This window comes from Streptopelia decaocto (genome assembly GCF_964273445.1).
Source record: "Streptopelia decaocto genome assembly, chromosome: 1".
Taxonomy (NCBI): domain Eukaryota; kingdom Metazoa; phylum Chordata; class Aves; order Columbiformes; family Columbidae; genus Streptopelia; species Streptopelia decaocto.
This window is the reverse complement of record NC_138663.1, coordinates 90496548-90518663: the sequence shown is the minus strand read 5'-3', so window position 1 is coordinate 90518663 and position 22116 is coordinate 90496548. Positions and strand designations below refer to the sequence as shown.

Below are 22116 nucleotides of genomic sequence, written 5' to 3'. Positions count from 1 at the left end.
GTTTGTTGCGCTTTATCTCTAATTCATGTGAAAATTCCTTTCCCATTCTTTGTGAAGTAGATAGTAGGGCTGTTTTTGTCTTACCTGTTAAAATACACTTTTTAATCATGTGGCCACCTTGAGCTCTTGGTGACAAGAGCAGCACTGGTTATGGACCCCTGGGTGTTTTGTGTCTTTTAGGCTACCTGGAGTAATGTAGCTCTATAAGGGACTGTAGAAATGGAACTCAGTACGCAAAAAGTTGCACAAGTCATGCAGTTTTCTAAAGCATAACCTCATGATATTTTTATTTGATTTATGTCTTGCTGTTCTTTCCTGTTTTCAGAGCATTATGTTCATTTTTATAACAGAGTCCTTAGGTTGTTTGGATATCTTTAGGGTGGAAGTGAGTTCATAGTTCTTCCAGTTTTGATCAGGTTCATTATTTTTCTTCTTGAGCTTATTATTTTTCAGTCCATTGTGTATTACTTCACATTTGTGAACATTTCATGCAGATAAAAAGCAGATGGAAAGTTTTTTAAACTTGAGTATGAGAGACAGAATCACCTCACCCACCTGCTAACCAGTTGGTCAGGCTGTGGTCTGAGAGGGTTTATTAGTTGTTGTTTCATTTGTCTGGGAAAAAACGTGTAACCCAAGAGTCATGCAACTGGAAATACTTTGTATACTCTGCAAATCTTAAGTGGACTCATAACACTTCATTTTCTTAATCTGTTTCTTTTTAATTTTTTTCCACTTATTTATAATTCAGGTTTTTTTATTTATAGTTCTGATTCTTATATTTTCATATATCTATATGATGATTGTCTCGAGTTACAATGTATATTATCATTTTATGTACATGAATTTTACTTTTACACAGGCATTTGAAAAAATGTATTTAAAACATAGTGTATAATTAAAAATATATTTAAGGCATTTCTGTGTCCCAAAGTGAATTAAGCTGTTGCAGGATAGTGTGACCTTGAGGTATAAGGATTCTGATATGGGATTCAGGCAACCCAAGTGTTATGGAAGCTTTCTTACAGTTACTGTGTATGTTCACATCTGTCATGTAGGTGTGACTAAAGGAGCTTAGTCTTCATGAACCTACTATAAAACAGGAATAGCCAAATTAATCCATAGCTTCTGCCAAGAAAAAAGCATTTGGGAGAAAGAAAAAAAAAAAAGTGTCTAATTCCAACGCACGATTTTTAGAAATTCTGAATTTCTGACAGGTCTGTGATTGATTTCAAAATTGAGAAAGAATTCACACACAAAAACAGCCTGCTTCTGTATTTGCTTTTGTTTCCAGATAAAATTTTGGTAAACTGAAAGTTCGCATCAAGCATTGCTGCTGTTGTTTCTTTATATAAGCACATATTTAGGAGACTATTGCAAAAAGGGGGAGAAAACCATCTGAGAATTCAGGATATTTCTTTATTAAGTGGTGTGTAACCATTTTTTGTGTGTTTATAGCTGTATTAATAGCTATATCTAAATACAAGGATTGCAAGAGATGGTCTTATATATCACATGCAGAAAATAAACAGCTGACAATCTTCCTTTTAAAAAGATCATTATTTTACAAGTTACTTAGAGTTAGTGGCTGACAATTTTGTTAGTTTCTTTGGTTCTTCACAGAAAATTATACTTGTTTTGCATTGCAAATTGAGAGGAGGCACTCAGAGGAAGGAGATTTTAATGAGACATTTATCATTCAGTATCTTTATTGTCAGTTCATAGCTAGCCCAAGCATCTAAGATGGGAAGTCATTATCATGTCTTACTGCTTACAGAATGTTGTATAAAACTATCTGGTGATTTTTGTCCACTTACTAATAAGATGCCAATAGTTTGGTTTGAAACGCATCTGTGAAACAGTTTTCAATTTAGAAATACAGCTATCAAATATTTTGCAAAATCAGTTGATCTTTGTTTTATTTTGGAAAATGTCAAAATGTCATCCATTTCAAAGGCAGCTGGCTTGTTGGACTCTTTAAATGATTGTTTTCTTTAGCTAACTTATCTGTCTCTCTGAAAATTTAAATTACCTTCCTCACAGGAGGATTAATTAGCAAGTTTGCCCCAAATCTTTGAAGATGAAGGTGTTACTTACAGGCTAACCAGCAGTCATTAATAAGATTCGGCATCTGTTTCTTCTGGCATGGAGCTACCTTTGGTATGAAATACATGGAAAAGAGTAAGCTTGGTCAGCAAAGGTCGTAAATTACATTAAAGCCCTTTGATTTTGTAGAAAGAGGCAGGACACAAGGCTGGCTCTCTTGCACTTTATGGACTCCTCTCTCTGCTCTCCAAGCAGTCCCTGTGGTATCAGCCAGACAATCTCCTTTCTGGTCAGTGCTTGGGTTTGAGATATTTTCAAAGGATTGAAAAGCAGAATCTGTGTTCTCACATATAGAGGCTTCTGAAACAGAGTTTTATTTTGTAATTTCAAGTAGTTATTTTCGTCCACTAGTCTGCTCTATTTGACATAAATGTTACGTGTTGCAAAATATGACAAGCTATGTCTGCCTTTTATTTGCAGTTTATTAAAGGATTTCTGAACAGACATACAAAGTGAAAAGCTAATTTTAAATATGGAATTCAAATCATATATTTAAAGCAATAAAGCTGCTTAACAAAATAAAAATACATTTACAACTATATTTTTGCGAATTTCAAAATTAGAACCATTGTGCGTGTTAACTATACACCTTTTAGGTGTGTTGAACTTAAATAAAATGGAAAGCCAAATTTCTGTTTTCCATTAAGGTACCTCATCAAGCTCGGTCAAGTTATTTTTAATTTACAGCAATGAATATGCACTGTTCTTTGTGTTTATGGATGACAATTAAGGTACATGGATAAAACCTCTTTAGATTTTATTGAAGGCTCCGGAACTGAAGTTTACAAAATGTGTAGTTGCCTCCCTGGAACTCCACTCAGAGGCTTGAGACTGTGTATCCCATACTATTATACAAATTTTACATCATCTGTTAATTTCCAGGTTCCAATTTAGTGATGAGGAAACAGCATGCCTGACTATGAGATTAAAAAAAAAAAAGTTTCATCTGTAAACAGTTATGCGTTTATTTTTTTTTTATCCCCAAATACATCTTTTTGGTACTTTATGATACTATTAACTGTATTACCAAAAAACAAAAAAGGCATTATTTCTGGATTGTGCTGCAGCATTGGAGGTAGATTTGGTTTCAGCTTTCTTTTATCTGTTAGAAGTTCTCCATTTAAATACAAACTCTGCTGGTGTTGTTATATCTCTGTCTAGAAAAACAAGAAAGACACTTATTTTCTGAAAAAGCATAGTTGAAATTCTTTTGATATAGTCCAGGAAATTTAGAGAGTCAGGGTGAGTTAGTTTTCCTGATGAAAATAAGAAAGTGCTTAAAATGTGTGTGAAAAATTCCTCATCTATTTTTTCATGTATTAGCATGTTGTTTACAATCCAACCCTGATTTTCTTTAATTTGATGTGCTGTTTGAATTATTCACAGGAGTAATTTCCTCAAGCAGTTTTTGGGCTACCTGTTATTCGGGAGTAGTTGATTGCAAGTGTTTACTGCTGAGCATGTGCTTTGTTGTCTGTCTTTGCAGCACTCTCAGTGGTGTCAAGCATAATGTTTGCTCTCAAACGTCCAGAGGCATCATTTGCAATTTAAAATCTGAAGTTGGTTCCTCACAAAGTTTGTTTGTACTTAATAACAGAGATGATTCCGTGGAAACTGTCTAGTACACTAGCTTAGTAGGATATTTGGGAAAATTAAATTCAGTAGGAGCAGCGAACCGGTCAAATAAAAAATTCAGGCTGCTCCATTATGCAGCATAATTCAAGGCCTGTTTTTACAGTAGTATGTGCTGCAAAATGACTATTTTATTTGTGTTGGCTGAACATTTTGTTGAAAGTTCCATTTTTTTGCTATTCATACCAGAAGGTTTCAGATGCTTGACACATATTGCTGACCTGCTGTAATATTGCTTGTTTGCTTCTCCCTGGTAGGAACTTTCAGGCTGGAGGGCTGAAGGAAAGAGCTTTCAGTTTTATTTCAAGTGTTTCAGAGAGCCACACTTTGTGGTTGTCAAGGCATTGACAACAGGGTCCTGGTCTGGCCAAATGCTGCATAATGCAAGCCTACATGTGAATTTTTAGCTCCGTTCAAAACCCAGCAACAATATAATCTGTATCCTGAAATAGACTCCTTGCCCTGAAAGAATTCAGGCAATGTAAACCTACAACGTTTGCCTTCTTTCTGAAGTCTGTTAAACATAAAATAGTGAATTTATGGAGGGGGGTGAAACTTAACTACAAATCACGCAGAAAAATGGAAGGTTACAGTAAATTATACTCCTTGGTGCCTAATCATAGTTTAGATTGTGCAGAGAATCCAGGAGTTAGACTGAGGAGATTTTGAGGGAGTTCAGTGAGTTTGCATGCTGGAGACAGAAAAGCCCTATTTTCACCTGATTTTTCCAGCAGCCATTAATACCGTGCCTGAGGCAGACACAAATCAACCATTGTTCTTCCAAAGTTAAAAGTTGTTGAGGTTCACTGTTAACAAAGACAGTAAAACATCTATTTGCACTTTCACACCTCTAATTTGACTCTGCTGGTGAAACTCGGACAAGAATTCACAGTACACAGAATTGGGAACTGTATAAATAGCAATGCAGTCCAACCAGTGAGTGCCCTGACGGTGAGCGTTTGCTGTTTACTGTGAGTTCCAGGGGATTTTCATCTGCTGTTCTCAGCTCGATGTGCCAGGTTTACAACATGAAGCCCTTGTTAGCATTAATGGCGATTCTGCGCTGGAAATGCTGGAAAAAGAAACTGCATGGAGCTGTTGCCTCGTGCAGCGAATGCCCTAGCCAAAGTCTGTAGAAAATCACAGCGCAGCCAAATGTGAGATATAAGGGCAAGTCGTACACAGCAAATGGGAGATGCAAGGAGCTAGAAAAGCATTATAACAGTTCTCTAAGGCATTTTTCTCTCCCTCTTGTAAAGAGCCTATAGACTGTCCTAATGGTAATGACTGGTAGTGATTAAGGGTCTTGCCTCTGGGCCAGCTATGAATCCCAGGAAATGGCCAAGTGACCTTACTTCTGCAGCTTAAAAGCACAGCTTAAGCTACATTCTGAGAGAAAGAAAACCATTATCAGCAGAGTGCTGGTATTTTTTGCCTTCAGTGGTTGTGGCAGTGGCAGGAAGTAAATTGAGGAACATTGATACATCCAGGCATATAATTTCTACCCCACAAGGATGGTGAAAATATATAAGCCCCTCGAAAAGCACGTTCTGAGGGGCAGCTAAAGGATTAGGGAAGACTGGAGGACTGACCTGTGGGGCAGTTGATCATTATCCTAGAAGAGGCTGTGGGAAGTTTTTTGTCAACAGACAACATGGAGCTAGAAAATAAGAAGTCCTGGGTGACATTTAGAGAGATGCATCATTTTGCATCAGGCCATCAGCCTCACCTGTGTTCTTTTCTCTGTTGGTTATTCATATTGCCCCCCTTCATTGCTCCATCTCTCTTTTGGCTTCAAAGAGTAGTCACAACCTGCTTATTTTGAGAGTGTGCAAGCATGATATAAAGCTCCTCGGGAAAAGCAAATGTGCCACCCTAAGAAGTGAATTGATTTTAGCGACTAAGTTACAAATTTTGCTAAGAATACCTTAAAAATGGGCATGAAGAAGTGGAACTCCAATTCTTATCTTTAAAGTCCAGGGATACTCAAGTAAACATGACTTCACTTCTCCTCAGCATGTCATTTATTTACTGATCTCCTGTTGATACACTTGTATACTTTTGATTAAGCTTGCTATAAAAGATAAAACTAAAATTTGCTTTCTATGCCAACTATTTTTTTTTTCCTTGAAATAGGAGATATCCTTCTTGTTAGACCTGAATGCTGTGCTTCAGCTTGCCATAGTAATAAAGCACATTGGATTTGCGTTCAAGCCAGGCCTGGCTCCCTCCTAGGGAGCAATTTCACTTTACAAAATCAGCTTATAATTACCTAAAATTTGCCACAGGAAATTACTTTATGTTTTTTAAAATGCTTTATCCTTTAAAAGAAACTGACTGTGGAAGGGGAAGTCCAGATTTAAAAACTGGAGGTTGGTTGTGTTGTTTGGAGGAAGGGATGGAAAGAGGGAGGCTACTGCTATACGAAGTCTGGGATTGTGTGCGCACAGCTCCTCTGTGTGTTCGCATAATACTACACTTCATGCAGAAGAAGTGGCAGGACATTTTCCTTTTGTCTCAGTTCCTGGATTTTACAAGTTAATGCATCCCTTTCTCACTAGGCAGCGGACGGCAAGAGACAAGATTTCCATGCCATATTGGGAAGGGTTCTAATGATGTTTTCTGTGGTCTTTGCCGTTACTATGTGGTGCAGCAAAACTTTCTCTGTGTTGTGACAAAAAGCAGTGCTAATGATAACAAACTGTAGTTCTCCCTGCTACTGCGGGTGACTCAGAGGTTCATTCCAACTGATAATGTAATGGGCACATACAGAGAAAGCTTTCAGCAACAGGACATTTTGTAACTGGCATCTTGCTGTTAAATTTGTCTCTCTAACCTGAGCCTTGCTGATGTTTTTTCAGGGCACCACATGTCAGCAAATACAACTCCGTAGATAGACACACAGTCAAGATGAAGAGGGTAGAAAGTCTTTCCATGACTGTTGAAAGATAACAGGGTGGGGTACATCATGGCTTGGTCAAAGCAACAAAATAAAAAGAGTTCAACAAAAAGAAAAAAAAGAAAAAAACAGGAGAGGAGAGAAGAAAAGACAGAGGGAAATGTTCTATTTCACTTCCCCTGAGCAAACATGTAATTTCCATGATTTCTTTTTAATGACTCTCTTCTGAAGCTAGTAGGTACTGATTTATGAAAAGCTGTAAAAGATCAGGTGGAACCCTGCAGGACGTCGTTTACAGCTGCACGGATTGCAACCCATCTAATTTGTCTAGTAAAGTGTGAGCTCATGGTGCACATCACCCTGACCATAAATTTCATGGTCAGACCTTCTGTCTAGGGGCTGGGTCAGGGGGAAAAAAACTGCCAATGCGTGCAGATGCTCTGAAAGCCCAGCTTTCCCTTGGTGCGAGTGAGGAGACATCACAGACTCTTCGCAGTGAGACAAATTCCTGTTCATTGATAAACTGTCCAGATGTCCTCTCTGAGGAGGAAAGTAACTAATTTTTGTTTGCAATCCTACAAGGAGAAAAATGATACTTTACAGTGCTGGTTATACTGAGGTCACTTGCATTAAAATTAGGTCATATTTTTTGTCCTGATGATACTTTGATCCAAGTAATAAACATGAAAGCTCTTTTGGGCCACTAATTCCTAATCCTAGAGACCTGTTCAGTTTCAATGTGTTTATACTTTCATTAGTGATTCTTGAGTCAGGCCTTGTTTTATTAGATTTAAGTTGAAAAGACATACTAGACTGGAAGAAAAAAAATCTCCATGCTTTATCACTAAGATCACTTCATAAATATTCTTAATAAATGTCTTGGGATTTGAGACACTATATCCAGAAAACTATAAATAAAAAGCATTGTCTCTTCATGGGACAAACAGTAGTCAGGGAGATGCAGGCTGTACAGCTACTGAATGAAAATATTTTGGGCATGTTTATCTAACCTGAGCCTTTAACTGGTGAGTGTTTAAAACTGTGTATCATATACGTGCAAAAGATCTGGTTTTTAGCATCAGAATAGCAACTTGAATTTTGTTTGTGTGGGTGCTGCTATGCCATACTTTCCCTTCTTCACTGTTTTGGGGCCAGAGCACATTTCTGGTGTCTTCTGTTGCTTTCCTTTCCATCTGCAGTTGTTCCCAGAATGTGAGTTTTATAGTTGGTGTCGGTGATCATGGTCATTTGTAGCAGCTCCTTGTCCTGGCTGAGCTCTGGAGGGAAGGTAGTCAGGCAAAAGGTCAGGAACATTTTTTTCTCTGAGACGTGGTGAAAGCTGATGGTGAATCTACAGTGGTGTTATGTCCATTTGTGGTTTTTGTAGTTAAGTTTTTTCAAGCATCTAATGAGCTCTTTAATTATGGCCTGAAATCTCAGAAGGGAAGAAGATATTAAAATAACTTTTTGAGCCTGAAAGAAATCAGTTGATTGATAACAATTGGCAAAACATCAGAAGTAAAAGGTGCTGTTTAATATGTAGAAAATACCTAGAGTTATTGTTTCACAAAGCTATATTGTTCTTTTCTTCGAAGGTAAAAGTAAAATTCTTGGTGTAACCGATGTGGTATCTCCTGATTCCAGTGCAAGCCAGATGTACTGCAGGGGTATGCTATTGAAGTGCTGCTAATCCTGTTGAAACTTAATAAAGACTTGTATTAGGATTGAGAAGTTTTGTTTGGATTTTCTAGCCTACTTATGATCCTAAATTCACTGGTATTTAAGCACTTCTTTCACCTTGGAGCCTTTATAAATTTTCCCTTTATGTTTTTTCCAATGCTTAAAGATGGCTTGGGCTTGGCGTGAAGAGGGTGTTTTACAGTCTAGATCCTGTAATCTACCTGTAACACTGCTTAATCACTACCTTTAAATCACAGCGTTAGTTTAACCACTTCTTATTTTCACTTCTTTCCAGTGACAAGTCACTTCAGATGGATTTAGCTGTAGTAGTTGGACTCTTGTGCAGGTGATGTTTCACTAGAGCCATGGGGAAAAGAATTATGAGGCAGAAAATAGACTGTAAAGTTGCAGTGCTAACTGCTTTGAACATCTTCTAGTTCAGTCTCCTGTGCTGGTGAGTAGCACCATGGTAGCAGCACAGCCAAGCACAGGCTTAGCTTTTAAGCCTGAGATAGGTACTTTACTTAAAATAGAGCACATATGTTTCTGAATGGAGGCTAAAAAGCTGTCTAGTATAGGCATAGGTTTGTCAGTATAGGCGAAAATGCAGAAATAGAGTTGATGTCTCTAATAACATCTGATCGTTAAGGAAGTCATTATTGTGCTAATGAGCACCAAGAGAGAAAGGTAATTAGAATCAGTAAGACGTCTTGTCAGTAGAAAGAAATTACTTCTCACACCACGCCGAAAAGATATCAAGTCAGTGAGAACGGACAGCTGAGAACAAGGTCCCCTCTCTGAGAGCTGGGTGGCTGCTCCAAGCTGTTTGCCTGGAAGACCTCTATCAGAGAGGACAGACCTCCTGCCTGGAGATGGTGTATCTCTCCATGGACTGCAGCAGTAATTCAGAAAACTAGCTGGGCCTATTTGTGGTATTTTCAGATGGCTAAAATGAGGTGTGGGAGAGCCTGACACTAGTGACTTTATGGGGAAGGGCTGTCATTCATTTTTAGCCTCAGTGCCCACAAATAAGAAGTCACAGTATGCTCACAAAACTGTGAAAACAATAGTCATCTTACAAGGCAGAAGTAAATTTCTGGATCAATATGGGAGGTGCCACTTCTGCCATCTGCAATATGCAAAGTGCAGAGTTAGCTGCAGTATATTCCTTCTTGTTTAGAAAGTTATACATTTAATCATTATTTTGAGAAGGATATTTTTCCTCAATAGCTTCTAGATAGACTTATGCAGATGTAAAAAGGTTTAAATAGGCAAAGCATGGACAATTGTTCGATTCATTGAGTTGGTTTGTTTGTTACTTTTTTTCATTGTTGTCTAAGTAGAGAACTTGTATGCAAGTCATGTCAGTTCAGCACCCTTCATGAGCATGAAAGACAGGAGATGGTTCACTTCTCACTTCTAATTTATTTGTATTATGTCCTTCTGGAAGTGTCAGTCTTAGAGAGAGGATCAGTTTTAAACTGGACGTGGCAATTGCATGTTAAATCCGGCTAAGTATATTTAATAAGAAACTTCCTCATTTCTGCTTCTGTGCACTGCAGAATGCAAGTCTCATGCAGATACATTTAATTCATTTAACATTTGATTTTTAGACTTGATACAATTTTTTTAAAGCCACTAGTGTCTTATTATTTGTGCTTCTAACTTAATAGCAGCATTTAGGATTTGTCAGTGGGCTACAATACCCTGAACATTTTATATGTGTAAATTCTACCAACATGGTCAGCTTGGAGTCTAGAGTATGCAGTTTGTGAGTTGTTTGGGACTAAGTGAAACACAAGACTATCATCTAAATTAGGCTTGTCTTTGCCGATGCTTCACAAATTAAATTGTAATGTAACAATACACTTAATGAATTGGTGATGCTTCAGTGATTTAAGTGTGGGCATGAGAAGCCAGAGCTCTTAAGCAAGATGATTATGTGGCTTTCATCAGAGCTGCCAGCCTGAGTGCATGTGGTGGCCTCAGTAGCAGACAACTTCCACAGTCAAAAAGAAAAGTTGCGTCTCTTGCCAATGCCAGTGCTAACTTTAAACACAAAATAAGTCCCTATGTATCCCTGCTGCCTAAATGTCATCACATTCTTTTTTATTTCAGGCCATCGAATCTTCTCCTGGACCAAAGTAACATTGACATTTCAGCCTTCCGCACGACAGGTGACTGGCTTAATGGTTTTCGGACAGGACAGTGCAAAGAGGTTTTCACTGGCGTGGAGTACAGTTCCTGTGATACAATAGCCAAGATTTCCACAGAGTAAGTTTGACTTGACTTCAGCTCTTTATTGTTGGTTATGGCTGGGTGTAGAATTAAACAAAAGCATGAGTAGCATTTTTATATGGAATTTCCAGGTTTTAGCTAAAATATTCTTACATTTACAGGGACAAATGTAAATTATTGTTGTAGTTGCAGTACACATGAAGGAAACTTAGATGCTCTGGTTATTGTATGAAGGCCAGAGTTCCACAGCTTTTTCTCACTGATGCTGAGGAAATTCTCAGTTTCGTCTGATACAGTAGCATTCTGCATCATCTGGTACACCAGCATCCCTTTCACTCACAGTTTAGGAGTTTCTCTATTGATTCTTTATATGCTGCCTTTTATATGGGGGTTTTTCCACAGTTGGCCCATGTCGATCTGTTCCTTTATTGTCCATCCCATATTCTATCAAAACAGGTGAGGCAGAGCAAACCCTTTGTAGCTGCTTTCCTCCTACACGCTAATAATTATTCAGGGGCTGAACTCCCTCCTGCCTCCAGTTTTGACATTTAAACATTATCAACTTGGAAGTTGACAGCTTGCAAGTTTATTACATTCAAATGCAATAGGTCTTTGCTCTTTAGATGAGGAAGAGTAGGATAATGTTTCCTCTGCACCTGAAAAGGCATCAAGTGCTGTTATGAAGTTAATGCCAAAGGAAATCATGACTCGCTGTTGCACTAGCTGGAGACAGGACAACTTATGAAGGAGTAAGCAGCAGCTGTGGTATCGACAATTAAACACATCAATGCTGTTAGTTAGTGTATTATTGCAACTATAAAAAGGCTGCTAATGGCTTTTTATAACAATTACCCTTTGGGGACAGTGCAGAAATCCTCTAGGAATGCCCAATTTCCTGTGAGCCACTGGTTAATTAGCCCTTCACAAGTGTTGAACCACTTCTGTGTTGCACAAGAAACAAGGAGACCGGACAGCCTGGAGAAATGAGAGGTGAAAAACAGGGTAGAAGCTGGAAGCTTGGCCACGGAGCCATCAGTCTCAATGCTGATACCAGAGTTAAGATGACCATCCAGAGGGCTCAGCACGTGACAGCGAGGTGTCAGCACTGCTCAGCAAAAGCGACCAGGCTGACAGGGGGATGGAGGTGGTAGAGAGGCTCAAGATCACTCCTGGCCCAGAAGTGATCCCCATGCCTCTAAATCCCGGTGCATGTACCACCAGAAAACACTGTTTCATTATCTTTTCTTCCAGGTAAGCAAACACAACAAGGCTAAATGAGTTTTCACTCTTTTTTGGCAGCCTCCTGCTATTTTCATAAAACGGTTCTCAATATTTTTTGTACCTGGTCTTGCGTTTCAGCAATATCACCATACCTGGAGGCTCTTCCAGTGCAGCAATACAAGATCAGCAAGTTGATTGCTATTTGCTCACATCAGCGCTAGGAAGCACAGAGACACTATGCTCACTCACCCGGTGCATCTTCTCTTTTTTTCAGTGATGTGAAGAAAGTCGGCGTTACCGTTGTGGGGCCTCAAAAGAAGATTGTTAGCAGCATCAAAGCTCTAGAAACTCAAACAAAGAACAGCCCTGTTCCTGTGTAAGTTGCCAAAATGATGTTGCTCAGGAGAGAAAAAAAGAGAAAAATTGCATCAAATGGCAAAAGTGATGGCTGATAAACGGCAGAATTTAAAGGAGTTCTTTGCAACAGCTTTGGAAACTTAATGGTTGAAATTTCAAACCCACTAAGACACTCAAATATTGAGTATAAATGCCTTAAAAATAGGAGCGAACTTGTTTTCTATCTGTTAATCCTAAAGGGTGGGTGCTCTTGACTGACTGTTAATGCAGATAGTAAATTTAAAAAAAAAAAATATGTAAAAAATCTTTCCAAGTAAAAAACAGTGATACTAAAACCTAGAGCCATTTGAACATTAAGTAACTGAATAACATGAAAAACACATGGACGTAAAAGCTGTGTATTTGATCTATACAGCAAACAAGAAGACAGACTTTCGGTATTTTTATACAGAAGAGATCTGTAACAGGTATTTTATTTCTTTAAAAGTAAGGAAAATAGAGGACTATACCTCACAACCTGTGTGGCCATATTTACTTATAATGTCATTGTAACATGCTATTTCAACTTCAGAAAGGAACACAGAAATAAAGTTTGTAGTGACTTTGAGTTAGTTGACAAAAGATTTTTGCCATTGTGTTAGCTTCCCTAATTGTGTTCATTTAAATAGAAACAAGTCTTAAATTTTAAAAGACTTATTTATTTTTTTTTTTCATTATTGTTTATATTTATGCTTAAATACCTTAACCTGGCTGTATTATTGCCAAGTGCCAAATGTTATCAAAACTTCATTGGTTCAATCTGAGAAATTGTCTGAGGGTTAGTTACTATAGACTATTTTATACTCATAACATCATATATGAAATAAAGAAGGGAAGAAAGATGGTCTTTTTTCCAGCTCTGACACTCGACAAAGCACCTGGACTTGTTGAGGTTCCTTCCATTTGCTGTGAGTGGCATTTTAACCCTGGCTTGAGTTTTGGCAGAATTTGGTGCATATCAGTCTCTAGATGGTATCTGTCCCGGTGAAGTACATCTCATTTACTTCCCAAAGGCCTGCTTTCCTGTCAAATTAAGGACCCCTATTCTCATGTGGTGTTTAGGTGTCAGATCTGCTTAGCAAACATTAAAAAGAGTCAGGGTTGCATCCTGCATTAACTGAGGATGCTCTCTGAGTTCATGGGGAAGTGGTCCATTTCTGGTTTCCACCTGGTGGGCTCTGCTCCTGACGCTGGGAAGTGGGAGGTGTACTGCCATGGGGACAGCCACTGGTAGTTATGCTGAGATGGTGACTTGCAGCCAAGCATAAGTGAATAGTTTAGAAGGATGACTTAAGCTTGTGAAATGAGACTTTGGGATGTAATTCTACCGAAGTCCAAGCTAGAAGACATCTGTCCAGGGGCTGCATCCTTCAGGGGCCTTGCTTTTTGGCACAGGTTCCTTAGGCGCCTGTTCCTTGAAAGAAGGGAGAAAGAAGCCTATCTATAGGAGAGCATTCACATTTCCTGGTGGAAAAAGGATCCTGGAAGGTGAGATTTGAGAGTCCTTCCAGCTTCAGCATCTTCCCAATAGTGAGTTCTTAAGCTATTGCTCCAAAACATGTCAGTCCTGGTTCTGAGCAGGCTCAACTCTTTGCTCTGAAAATGCATCATCTAAATCACAGTGAGGAACTTCTTGTGCTATGTAGTGATGAGCTTCTGAATGCTCTAGATGTGATGGCAGGCACACAGACATTGGAGCAGTTTCCACTAGCGCTCAGAGCCCAATTCCCAACCTGCTGTGCCGGAATCTAAACCTGTCTCTGGTGAATAACAGTGAGTCCCTGAAAGTCCAAGATTTGGTGGGAGGCAGATGGCATGCCACCTTTCGCTGTGTGTGCAAAAGCAAGTAACTAGTCATGCTTTCTGGTAATGGTTTGGTTTTTGAAGCTCTGTGTAGCACAAGGCACATAAGTAAGGGAAGAATCAGTTCCTAGGATTTATGTGACTGAATCAGCTTTTAAATTTTTCTTCATGGGCCCAAGACTTATAAAATGTAGAGACAAAACATTTATCACACATTGCTAAATAGAAGCAGAATTAGAGACTTCTTCATGAGTGCTGGCAGTGAGCATGCAGTGAAGGACTGGATTTGAAATACAGTCACAGGATAATAATTGGTAGTATTTTCTGAAAGAAAAATGCATGGGTTTCAAAGTAAGTTGAAATTTAAAAAAATAAAAAAAAGAAAAACTGAAGAAAATTAAAATAAAGCACTTAAGGTGTAAAGAACACTTCTTATCTGCCACAATCTATTGTGAAATGCAGCATGCTGAATAGAATAGCTGTATCTTCAGTTACTTAGTTCATTCAGAATCTTTATTTTCTTCAGTTTCAGGTTCCTCTAAATCAGATACTGTTCTTGAATTTAAGTCACTAAAATCCATTTGCAGACACTGTCTGTGTGGGGACAGCTTTTTATAACATATTCCTCTTGACATTTCTCTTCAGCTTCATTCTGCCACTGGAGAGTGGGGGGTGAGGGGAAGACATCTCTGAAATGCTTCTGAAAACACAGAACCACTTCTTAGAATTTTAGATGATGACCAAAAGCTTTGCACCAACCACCCTCAATTTTCTCTTAGTATCATGTCATGTTCCTTGCCCACTGTTTGAGCACGCTCAGCATAAAAGATTAAATCTCACTGATGCTTGGGGAAAAAAAGAAACTCAATTTTGCTTTTCTTTTCTATTAGGAGCAGAGAGTTTTAAAACACATTTAGTTTTCTCTCCTGTCAAAAGTTGATTTGTACTGTAAGTGGCCTCTGTTGCAAGCATCCTATACTCCCTGTACATATGTATACATAGCAGTGTATAATTCTTCATTATGGAGTAGAGATACTAGAATTCGTGTGGCCATCTTCCTGTACAGGACTTGCATAGGTTGTCGACATCAAGCAAAATGCAAATACTCATAAAATGACATGCCGTATTATTGGGTTTGTATCTTTAATTATAGTTTCCATTTTATTTATTTCTGTTAACATATCTAGTTTTGTGCTGTTACTTAGCATTCAATAAGCAATGTATAGATGTGATTTGATTGGCAATATGTATTTACTTTACTTGTATTTCAAAGCATTACTTACTCATTTAGATTATATATTGTGCAATTGTAGATGGCCTCTTACTAATGTAAAATGATTTGTAGTGGAAACATTTATATTTTTATAATAAACATAATGAAAGTATTTTTTACATACTGGAATACTGAGGTGATTGCTTGGAGGACAAAGTAAATTTATTTGATTAGAGAAGTGTGATAAAATTGTAATTAAATATGGATAAATTCTGAGTGTTAAAGCATGGGTTCAGAGTGAAAGCTAGATATTACCTATATTATCTATTAAAAGAAACCGATAGTGCAGGTTGTAACTAGACAGACCAGCATTTGTGCTAAACTGACTTACATCAGTCAAAGACTTTACTTTCTCCATGGATACAGGAAAAAATTGTCTCTTACAGTCTGCCTATGGGATATTGAAAAAGCTGACATTTATTTTAGTTGTGTCAAGTACTTCCAAACTTTTGCTTTTTTTCCTCCCTTGCCAGTGGACCTCTTTTCATCTTATTACTATGTTGAATCCAGTAAAAGATGTACTTTTCAACAAAATAAAAATTCCCACCACTTACTGTAATTTAACCCCATGATAATTTCTTGCCTCTGAGTATCTGTATTAGATAGTATTTTGCTCCTGTTTCATTATGTCCCTACCAAGTTGTTTCCATATGCTTCACTGAATTCTGGTGTCTTTGAAAATGCCAACATACAACTCAACTTTGCATCTCAGGAATTACCTTCCTAGAAAAAACAGGAGTGGTTTAAATGTTCACTAGTTACTTTTGAGGACTAAAGATAATGGAATCTTTCTGTACTATGAATGATTTTGCATGCTTTTGTATATTACTGTGCTTACTGGTGCAAAATAATGAATGATATACCTGTCCTGGAGTCTGTAAGTTGATAAACATTATGGACGTGGATGTAGCATATATATATATATATATATATATGTATATGTATATATATATATTTGGTATTTTGTCTTGGTATCTTCAATAGAAAGAGCAATCACTGAAAAGAGCTACCCAGAATTGGATTTATCCACTTTTTCTTGATACCATCAGTATGCCCTATGTTGTGTTGCAGTGGGTACATGTGGTGTCATTTTAGCTTCTATTGGGTGGGTTTTGTTGCTATACTTGAACAGCAGGAAAGCATCTCTGTTGGTCGAATCTATGCAGTGTGCAAACTATTTACATTGTGAGTAGGTTTCACTTCAGCAGTTGTGTTACTCTGACACGCATCTGTCCCTTCAGCCTTACTGGTGCATTGTATTTGCTTTATATCCCAAAGAGAGATTAATGCTTTTGTAACTATTGTGTTTGTTGTAAAAGGGTATAAATACCCACAGCCAGTTCTGGAACGGCAGCAGAACACATTCACATGAAGAACAGCAGAACAAGCAAATGCCTTGCAGCCCACCACTATGTCTCCATTCAGATCTCAAGGGATAAATTGCTGATAATTAGTTCCACAAATTTGGATATGCCTATTTTTCAGTAATGTCCAAGTGACATTTTTCGACTTTGCATCCCTGCTTAAGGACGATACCCAGACCTAGATATCTATACCAATAAAAGCCTAAGCTGTGCCAAGGGGAATCAGACAATTACTTATGCTGTCTCACATGTGCCACTGCTGTTAATTCAGACAAGTATCCATACTATTGACTTCCATTTATTTTCTGAGCATCTATAATTCCTCAGATAATTTCCAAACCATCACTACTGGGTCATTAATTCCTCATCTATGTGCATGTGCTCACTTCCTTTTTCAGTCCTCAGTCCAATTTTTCACGTGTTTCTTGATGAATTCTGCTTCCCTAATTTAAAAACATTTCTCCTATAAATATTTCTGCCATGATTCATTCACACGTATAAACATGCACATACTCATTATACTGGTTACTAATGCAAATGGTGAACAGCATAAAACATGAAGGACAGCCTTCTCTTTACTGCTTTGTTGTGCTTTTCAGATGGCCAGAGAACCTCTGACAAATGAAGAGTACTCAGTACACAATATTTTTCAGTTCACTCTGCTTTCACATTAAAATTATTTCATAATAGCCCATATTTCCCTAGTTAGCTCATAAGAATGTCATATGGGACAGCACCAGAAGTCTTACTAAAGACAAGATATATCACATCTACTAGTTATCAGATTATCCTGTCACAGAAATAAACTAGACTGGTTTGACGTGATTTGTTTATTCTTGACAAATCTTAATTGGTTTCTTGAGACCTTGTAATCCTCCAGCTGCTTAGAAATTTATTTTGTGATATATATATATATATATTTCTTTGTATTTGAGGTTAGCATACCTACTCCATAATTGCCTAGCTACGCTTTTCTCCCTTCTTTTAAAGGTCAGGATGATCTTTGCTCTTCTCCAGTTGCCTGGACTCCATGACTTTTCCAAGAGAATAGCCAGTGGCTCTCCCTTGGTGCAGTCCCTTAAGCTGCAATAGTAAATAACAGACTCTGCAAACCTGAATGTGTTGATCACTTGTTCTGATTCCCAGTATTACTAATGGTACAATAAAAATATAATACATATGGGCAAATGTTTTTACTGCATGCCCAGTTTTTCAGTATATGTCCTGAATTTTTGCAAGCAAGCAACTACTAAGAGTCACCATTCAAGAAGCATGGAGTAACATCTGTTTGGTTAGCAAATTTTATTTTTTGCTTTTAATTAGATTGAAGAACTGTGGTTCATCGCTACTGTATGACTTTGAAGCTGGATGATAAGGTCAAGTATCCTACAAACGTAGTTGAGTTTCACTGTCTGGGATCATTGGAAATCTTTTAATTCACTCTGCTGCTATCTACACGAGGGGGAAAATATGCTTTATCTCCACTGCTCTTCCATCCAGTTTATCCTAATATTATTAGAAAGCTTGATTTTTAATTCTCTTTAGTAAAGTAAGCCACTTGAGTTTACGCACCATGGATTTGTAATTAATACTGAGTTTAGTTTCCAACCCTTTCAAAGGTTTATGTTTGCAAGAGAGTGTGAAATAACCAGAGCTTGATATTCTTAATATTTGGGGATTTAGAGAAGCAGATGTCAAGCTTGTATCTGAACTGATTTATTGCTAAGCCATGATACGTAGCAGAAATTTCAGTTTCAGCAACAATAGAGCGTGTCTGGGTGTAAAGCAGCAGATATGAGGTCTCAGGCACCCACAGATATCACCATCCTGTGTGTGTAAGGTGCTTGTGAGTCACTACTCTAATAAATATTACATATCCTTCCGAGAAGAAACTGTGCTGTAGCTATATATTGAAGCTGCTTCTACATTGGCAGAGTACCTGTCACTCCATGTTGCTGAGCATCCGTGTGTGCCATGAAGGCATCGCCTCTTCGATGCCTCAGCCAAAGCAGCATCTGCCTTAGGTGGATCATGGCCCTCACACCAAAATGCTGCACAAGCCCCAGCCCAGCCCTCCCCACTTGAAAACCAAGTGTTTAGTCTTGCTGTATTCACATGAACACAGAGTATAACATTTAATTTCAAGGTACCAAACTGAAATGAAGCCAGAAAAAAAATATATATATATGTTAAAAACTACTTGTTTGAATGAAAAACAAAATGGAAGTTTAGCAGCTTCAAGCCATAGTCTGACCAGGGATTCAAATAAGCATCTCTGAGGCTAATTTTCCTGTTATCCCCTGCTCCCCACACAGCAGAAATGAGCCCTTGGATGTAGTTTACAGCTTGAAGCAATTTATTTTCACAGGGTGGTTCACTCTTTTCACTTTCATTACTCTCAGAGCTCCCATCTTCCCTTATGCAGTTCAATAGGCCCCAAAATCAGGGTCAAATCATGAAATTTTTATGTCTCAAAGCACCCCTTCCTCCTGCAGACTTTCCTTGTTACCCACCATCCCCTACCATGCCCATCAAGCATCATCCTGAGCCTCTCTTCCCTGGGCTGGTGACAGGGGGTCCCATCTACTATTGTTTATAGCCCAACCTACTGGTGAACCCAAAAGTTAGGATGAGAGATGACTAAAGTAATATTTCAAAAGTTGCTCTATTAGTTGCTTGCCTTGGTGCACTTTCCATTTCTGATCTCTTGCCATACAAGTTTAGCTTTGTGGAGTCCTGCTAGACTGATTTTTTTTCCCCATAAATCAGGTTCAGTGTAGACATTTTCTCCCCATTAGGATTTAAAGTGGTGGAATAATAATTTTAGCTACAGAACACTTTATTTTTATTTTTTTTTTTTTAATACAGGTTATGTTTAAAGCAAACAATAAAAATTAAAAAAAAAAAACAATACAGCACCCGAAATCCACCCTAAAATCCAGGTTACTGAGAGGGGTAGTACCTCTCAGGCTCATCTTTTGGCCGTTAAATAGTTATCTCCCTCACAGACTGGTAAAGTGTTCTCTCCGTCTTTTGCTTGGTATCTGGGTGGCTTTTTGCACAGCTAGCTGGATGCATTCTAGTGAGTTTGGTCACTGCTAAAACATGCAGCTTTCCCTCAGGCTGGTTGTCAGCTAATCAACAGTAATGATTCCCTGCTTTTAGTATGCCCCTTTAAAGTTGCATCACCTCTTATTATTTTACTATTTGTAATCTCTTTCCTTCACTCTCATAAAGTTTTTGTTTGGGGCTTTACTGGTAGACTAATCCACAATTCCCAGTTGTATATACTTCTTTAAAAAAAAAAGTTATGCCTCATTAACTGAGTTAATACTTGCCTAATTGTAATAGCAATGCAATAAAATTCAATCCCTACAACAATGTGATACTGTAACTTCCTTTACTCTAACTGATGGAGCATTGGGCTACCTGCCAAGGAAGTCAAATGGAAATAGGAAACAATATGAACAAATAAAATCTCTTTCTGAGGTTTAGATATAGAAGTTTTCTCAGGGTTTTTTGGGTGGTGGTTTTGTTTTTATTGTTTTTGGGGGGTTGTCTGTTTTTTTTTAATCTTCTGTCATTACTTGATTCGTTTTTCTTTCTCTCTGTTCCCAGCTTTCATTCTGTCATTATGCATGTGGGACATGAGCAAGAATTGTCCCACAGAGAAATATTTTTTTCTGCTCCTTTTTACCTCTTCCTCGTATGTAAGGTGTCCCCTTCATGTAAGATAAGCAATTAAAAAAAAATTAACACAACACAAAACCAAAACAAAACTAAAAAAACCTACACCAAACCACAACAACAACAACAACAAAACCCCACAAACAAACAAAAACATCAAAACCACCAAAAATGCCTATGTGAACACCTACCACTATGGACTAGATAAAGAACTGTAACTAAGCCAAAGAAATTAATTCCTTCAAACAAATATAAAATTATATAAAATCACACAGAGAAATCAGATTGAAGCAAACCCCTGTCCCTGGCACCAGCGAACAGAGTTTTGTAAATTTCCTGGTGCTTATGCTCCAAGCAGGCCAGGTAAGTGGTCCCATCCTCAACCAGGAGAAAACACTCTGAAGCACAGGGCTGAAGAAATCAGAAATGTTTGTTAAGTCTTCACAGCCAAAACTAGAGTGTATTCTTTCTTCTTTCTCCTGTGGTTTCTGTTTGCTGTATCCTCTGCTGAACAAGTACCATAGCTGGCTAAGCTATGCATTTGTACTGAGAAAAGATATTTAACAGCACCCACATGCTGCCTGGGTCCTCCATGGTAACACTGCTGAAGATAAAATTGCCTTGTGCTAGATGATGACCTAGGTCTACCTTTTATAGACCAGGCTCTGTTATCTCAGCTGTTTTTTTTTTTCAACATAAAACATAGGAACATTATGGATACAAGTAGCTCTGTGGCTTATTTTCTTTGGCTGCCACAATATCTAGTGCTGTCTGGTTTTTAAGCGCTTTCAGTCTGAAGTGCATTTTAAGCAAAGCTGCAAAAAACTGACCATATGTATCTAGTCTGGTTTTGACTATGGGAAGCACAACAGCTTTACATCCTCCCCCACAGTCTACCTGCTTCAGTGACATGCCCGTTTTCACTGGCATCTGTTAGGTTCCTTTGTAGAGGAACGTTTCTCCCAGTATTCCGTCCTTGGCCCAAACATTTAAGTTTAGTATAGACACTCGCTAGCTGGGACAGCTCACATGGCTAGAATGTGGTCATGGATGTCTATGTCCTTCTCAGGAAATACAGGCCAGCCAGGCATGGCAGTGGAGTTGCTCTTTACGTGAGAGAGCAACTACAAGGTATTGAGTACTGTCCTGGGCAGATGAGGAGTGACTTGAGAGTCTATAGGTGAGAATTAAGGGGCAGGCTGGCAGGGGCGATACTGCTGTGGGTGTTACAGGCCACCAGATCAGGCTGAGGAAGTTGATGAGGCCTTCTATGGGCAGCTGAGAGTGGCCTCACAGTCACAGGCCCTGGTTGTAGTGGGGGATTTTAACTGCCCTGATGTTTGCTAGAAGGACTACTCGGCCAGCCAGCCCCAGTCCAGGAGGTTCCTCCAGTGCATTGATGATAACTTCCTCATGCAGATGGTGGAGGAGCCAACTAAAAGAGGAGCACTGCTGGATCTCATCCTCACTAACAAGGAGGGTCTGGTTGAAGCGATAAAGGCTGAGGGCTGCCTTGGCTGCAGTGACCATGAGATGGTGGAGTTCAGGATCTCATGTGGCAGGAACAGAATAGCAAGCAGAATCGCAACCCTGGACTTCAGCAGGGCAAACTTTGGCCTTTTCAAACAAGTGCTAGGGGAAATCCCATGCGACAGGATACTTGAAGGTAAAGGGGCCCAAGATAGTTTGTTAGCATTCAGGGACTGCTTCTTCCAAGCTCAAGATCAGAGCATCCCGACACGTAGGAAGTCAAGGAAGGGAGCCAGGAGACCTGCATGTTTAAACGGGGAACTGCTGGGCAAACTCAAGTGGAAGAG

General features: G+C 38.6%; 1 protein-coding gene across 2 annotated transcripts in view; it reads left to right on the top strand.

Annotated features, from left to right (window-relative positions):
- EPHA3 (EPH receptor A3) overlaps window positions 1-15360 on the top strand; it is a 228999-nt gene extending 213639 nt beyond the window's left edge. For both annotated transcript variants that reach the window (XM_082076386.1, XM_082076385.1), the window contains exons 16-17: window positions 10436-10591; window positions 12051-15360. In XM_082076386.1, coding sequence (XP_081932512.1) covers window positions 10436-10591; window positions 12051-12156 — 262 coding nt within the window. In that variant the 3' untranslated portion in view covers window positions 12157-15360. The remainder of the gene's footprint in view (window positions 1-10435; window positions 10592-12050) is intronic.
- Window positions 15361-22116: the final 6756 nt, after the last annotated feature.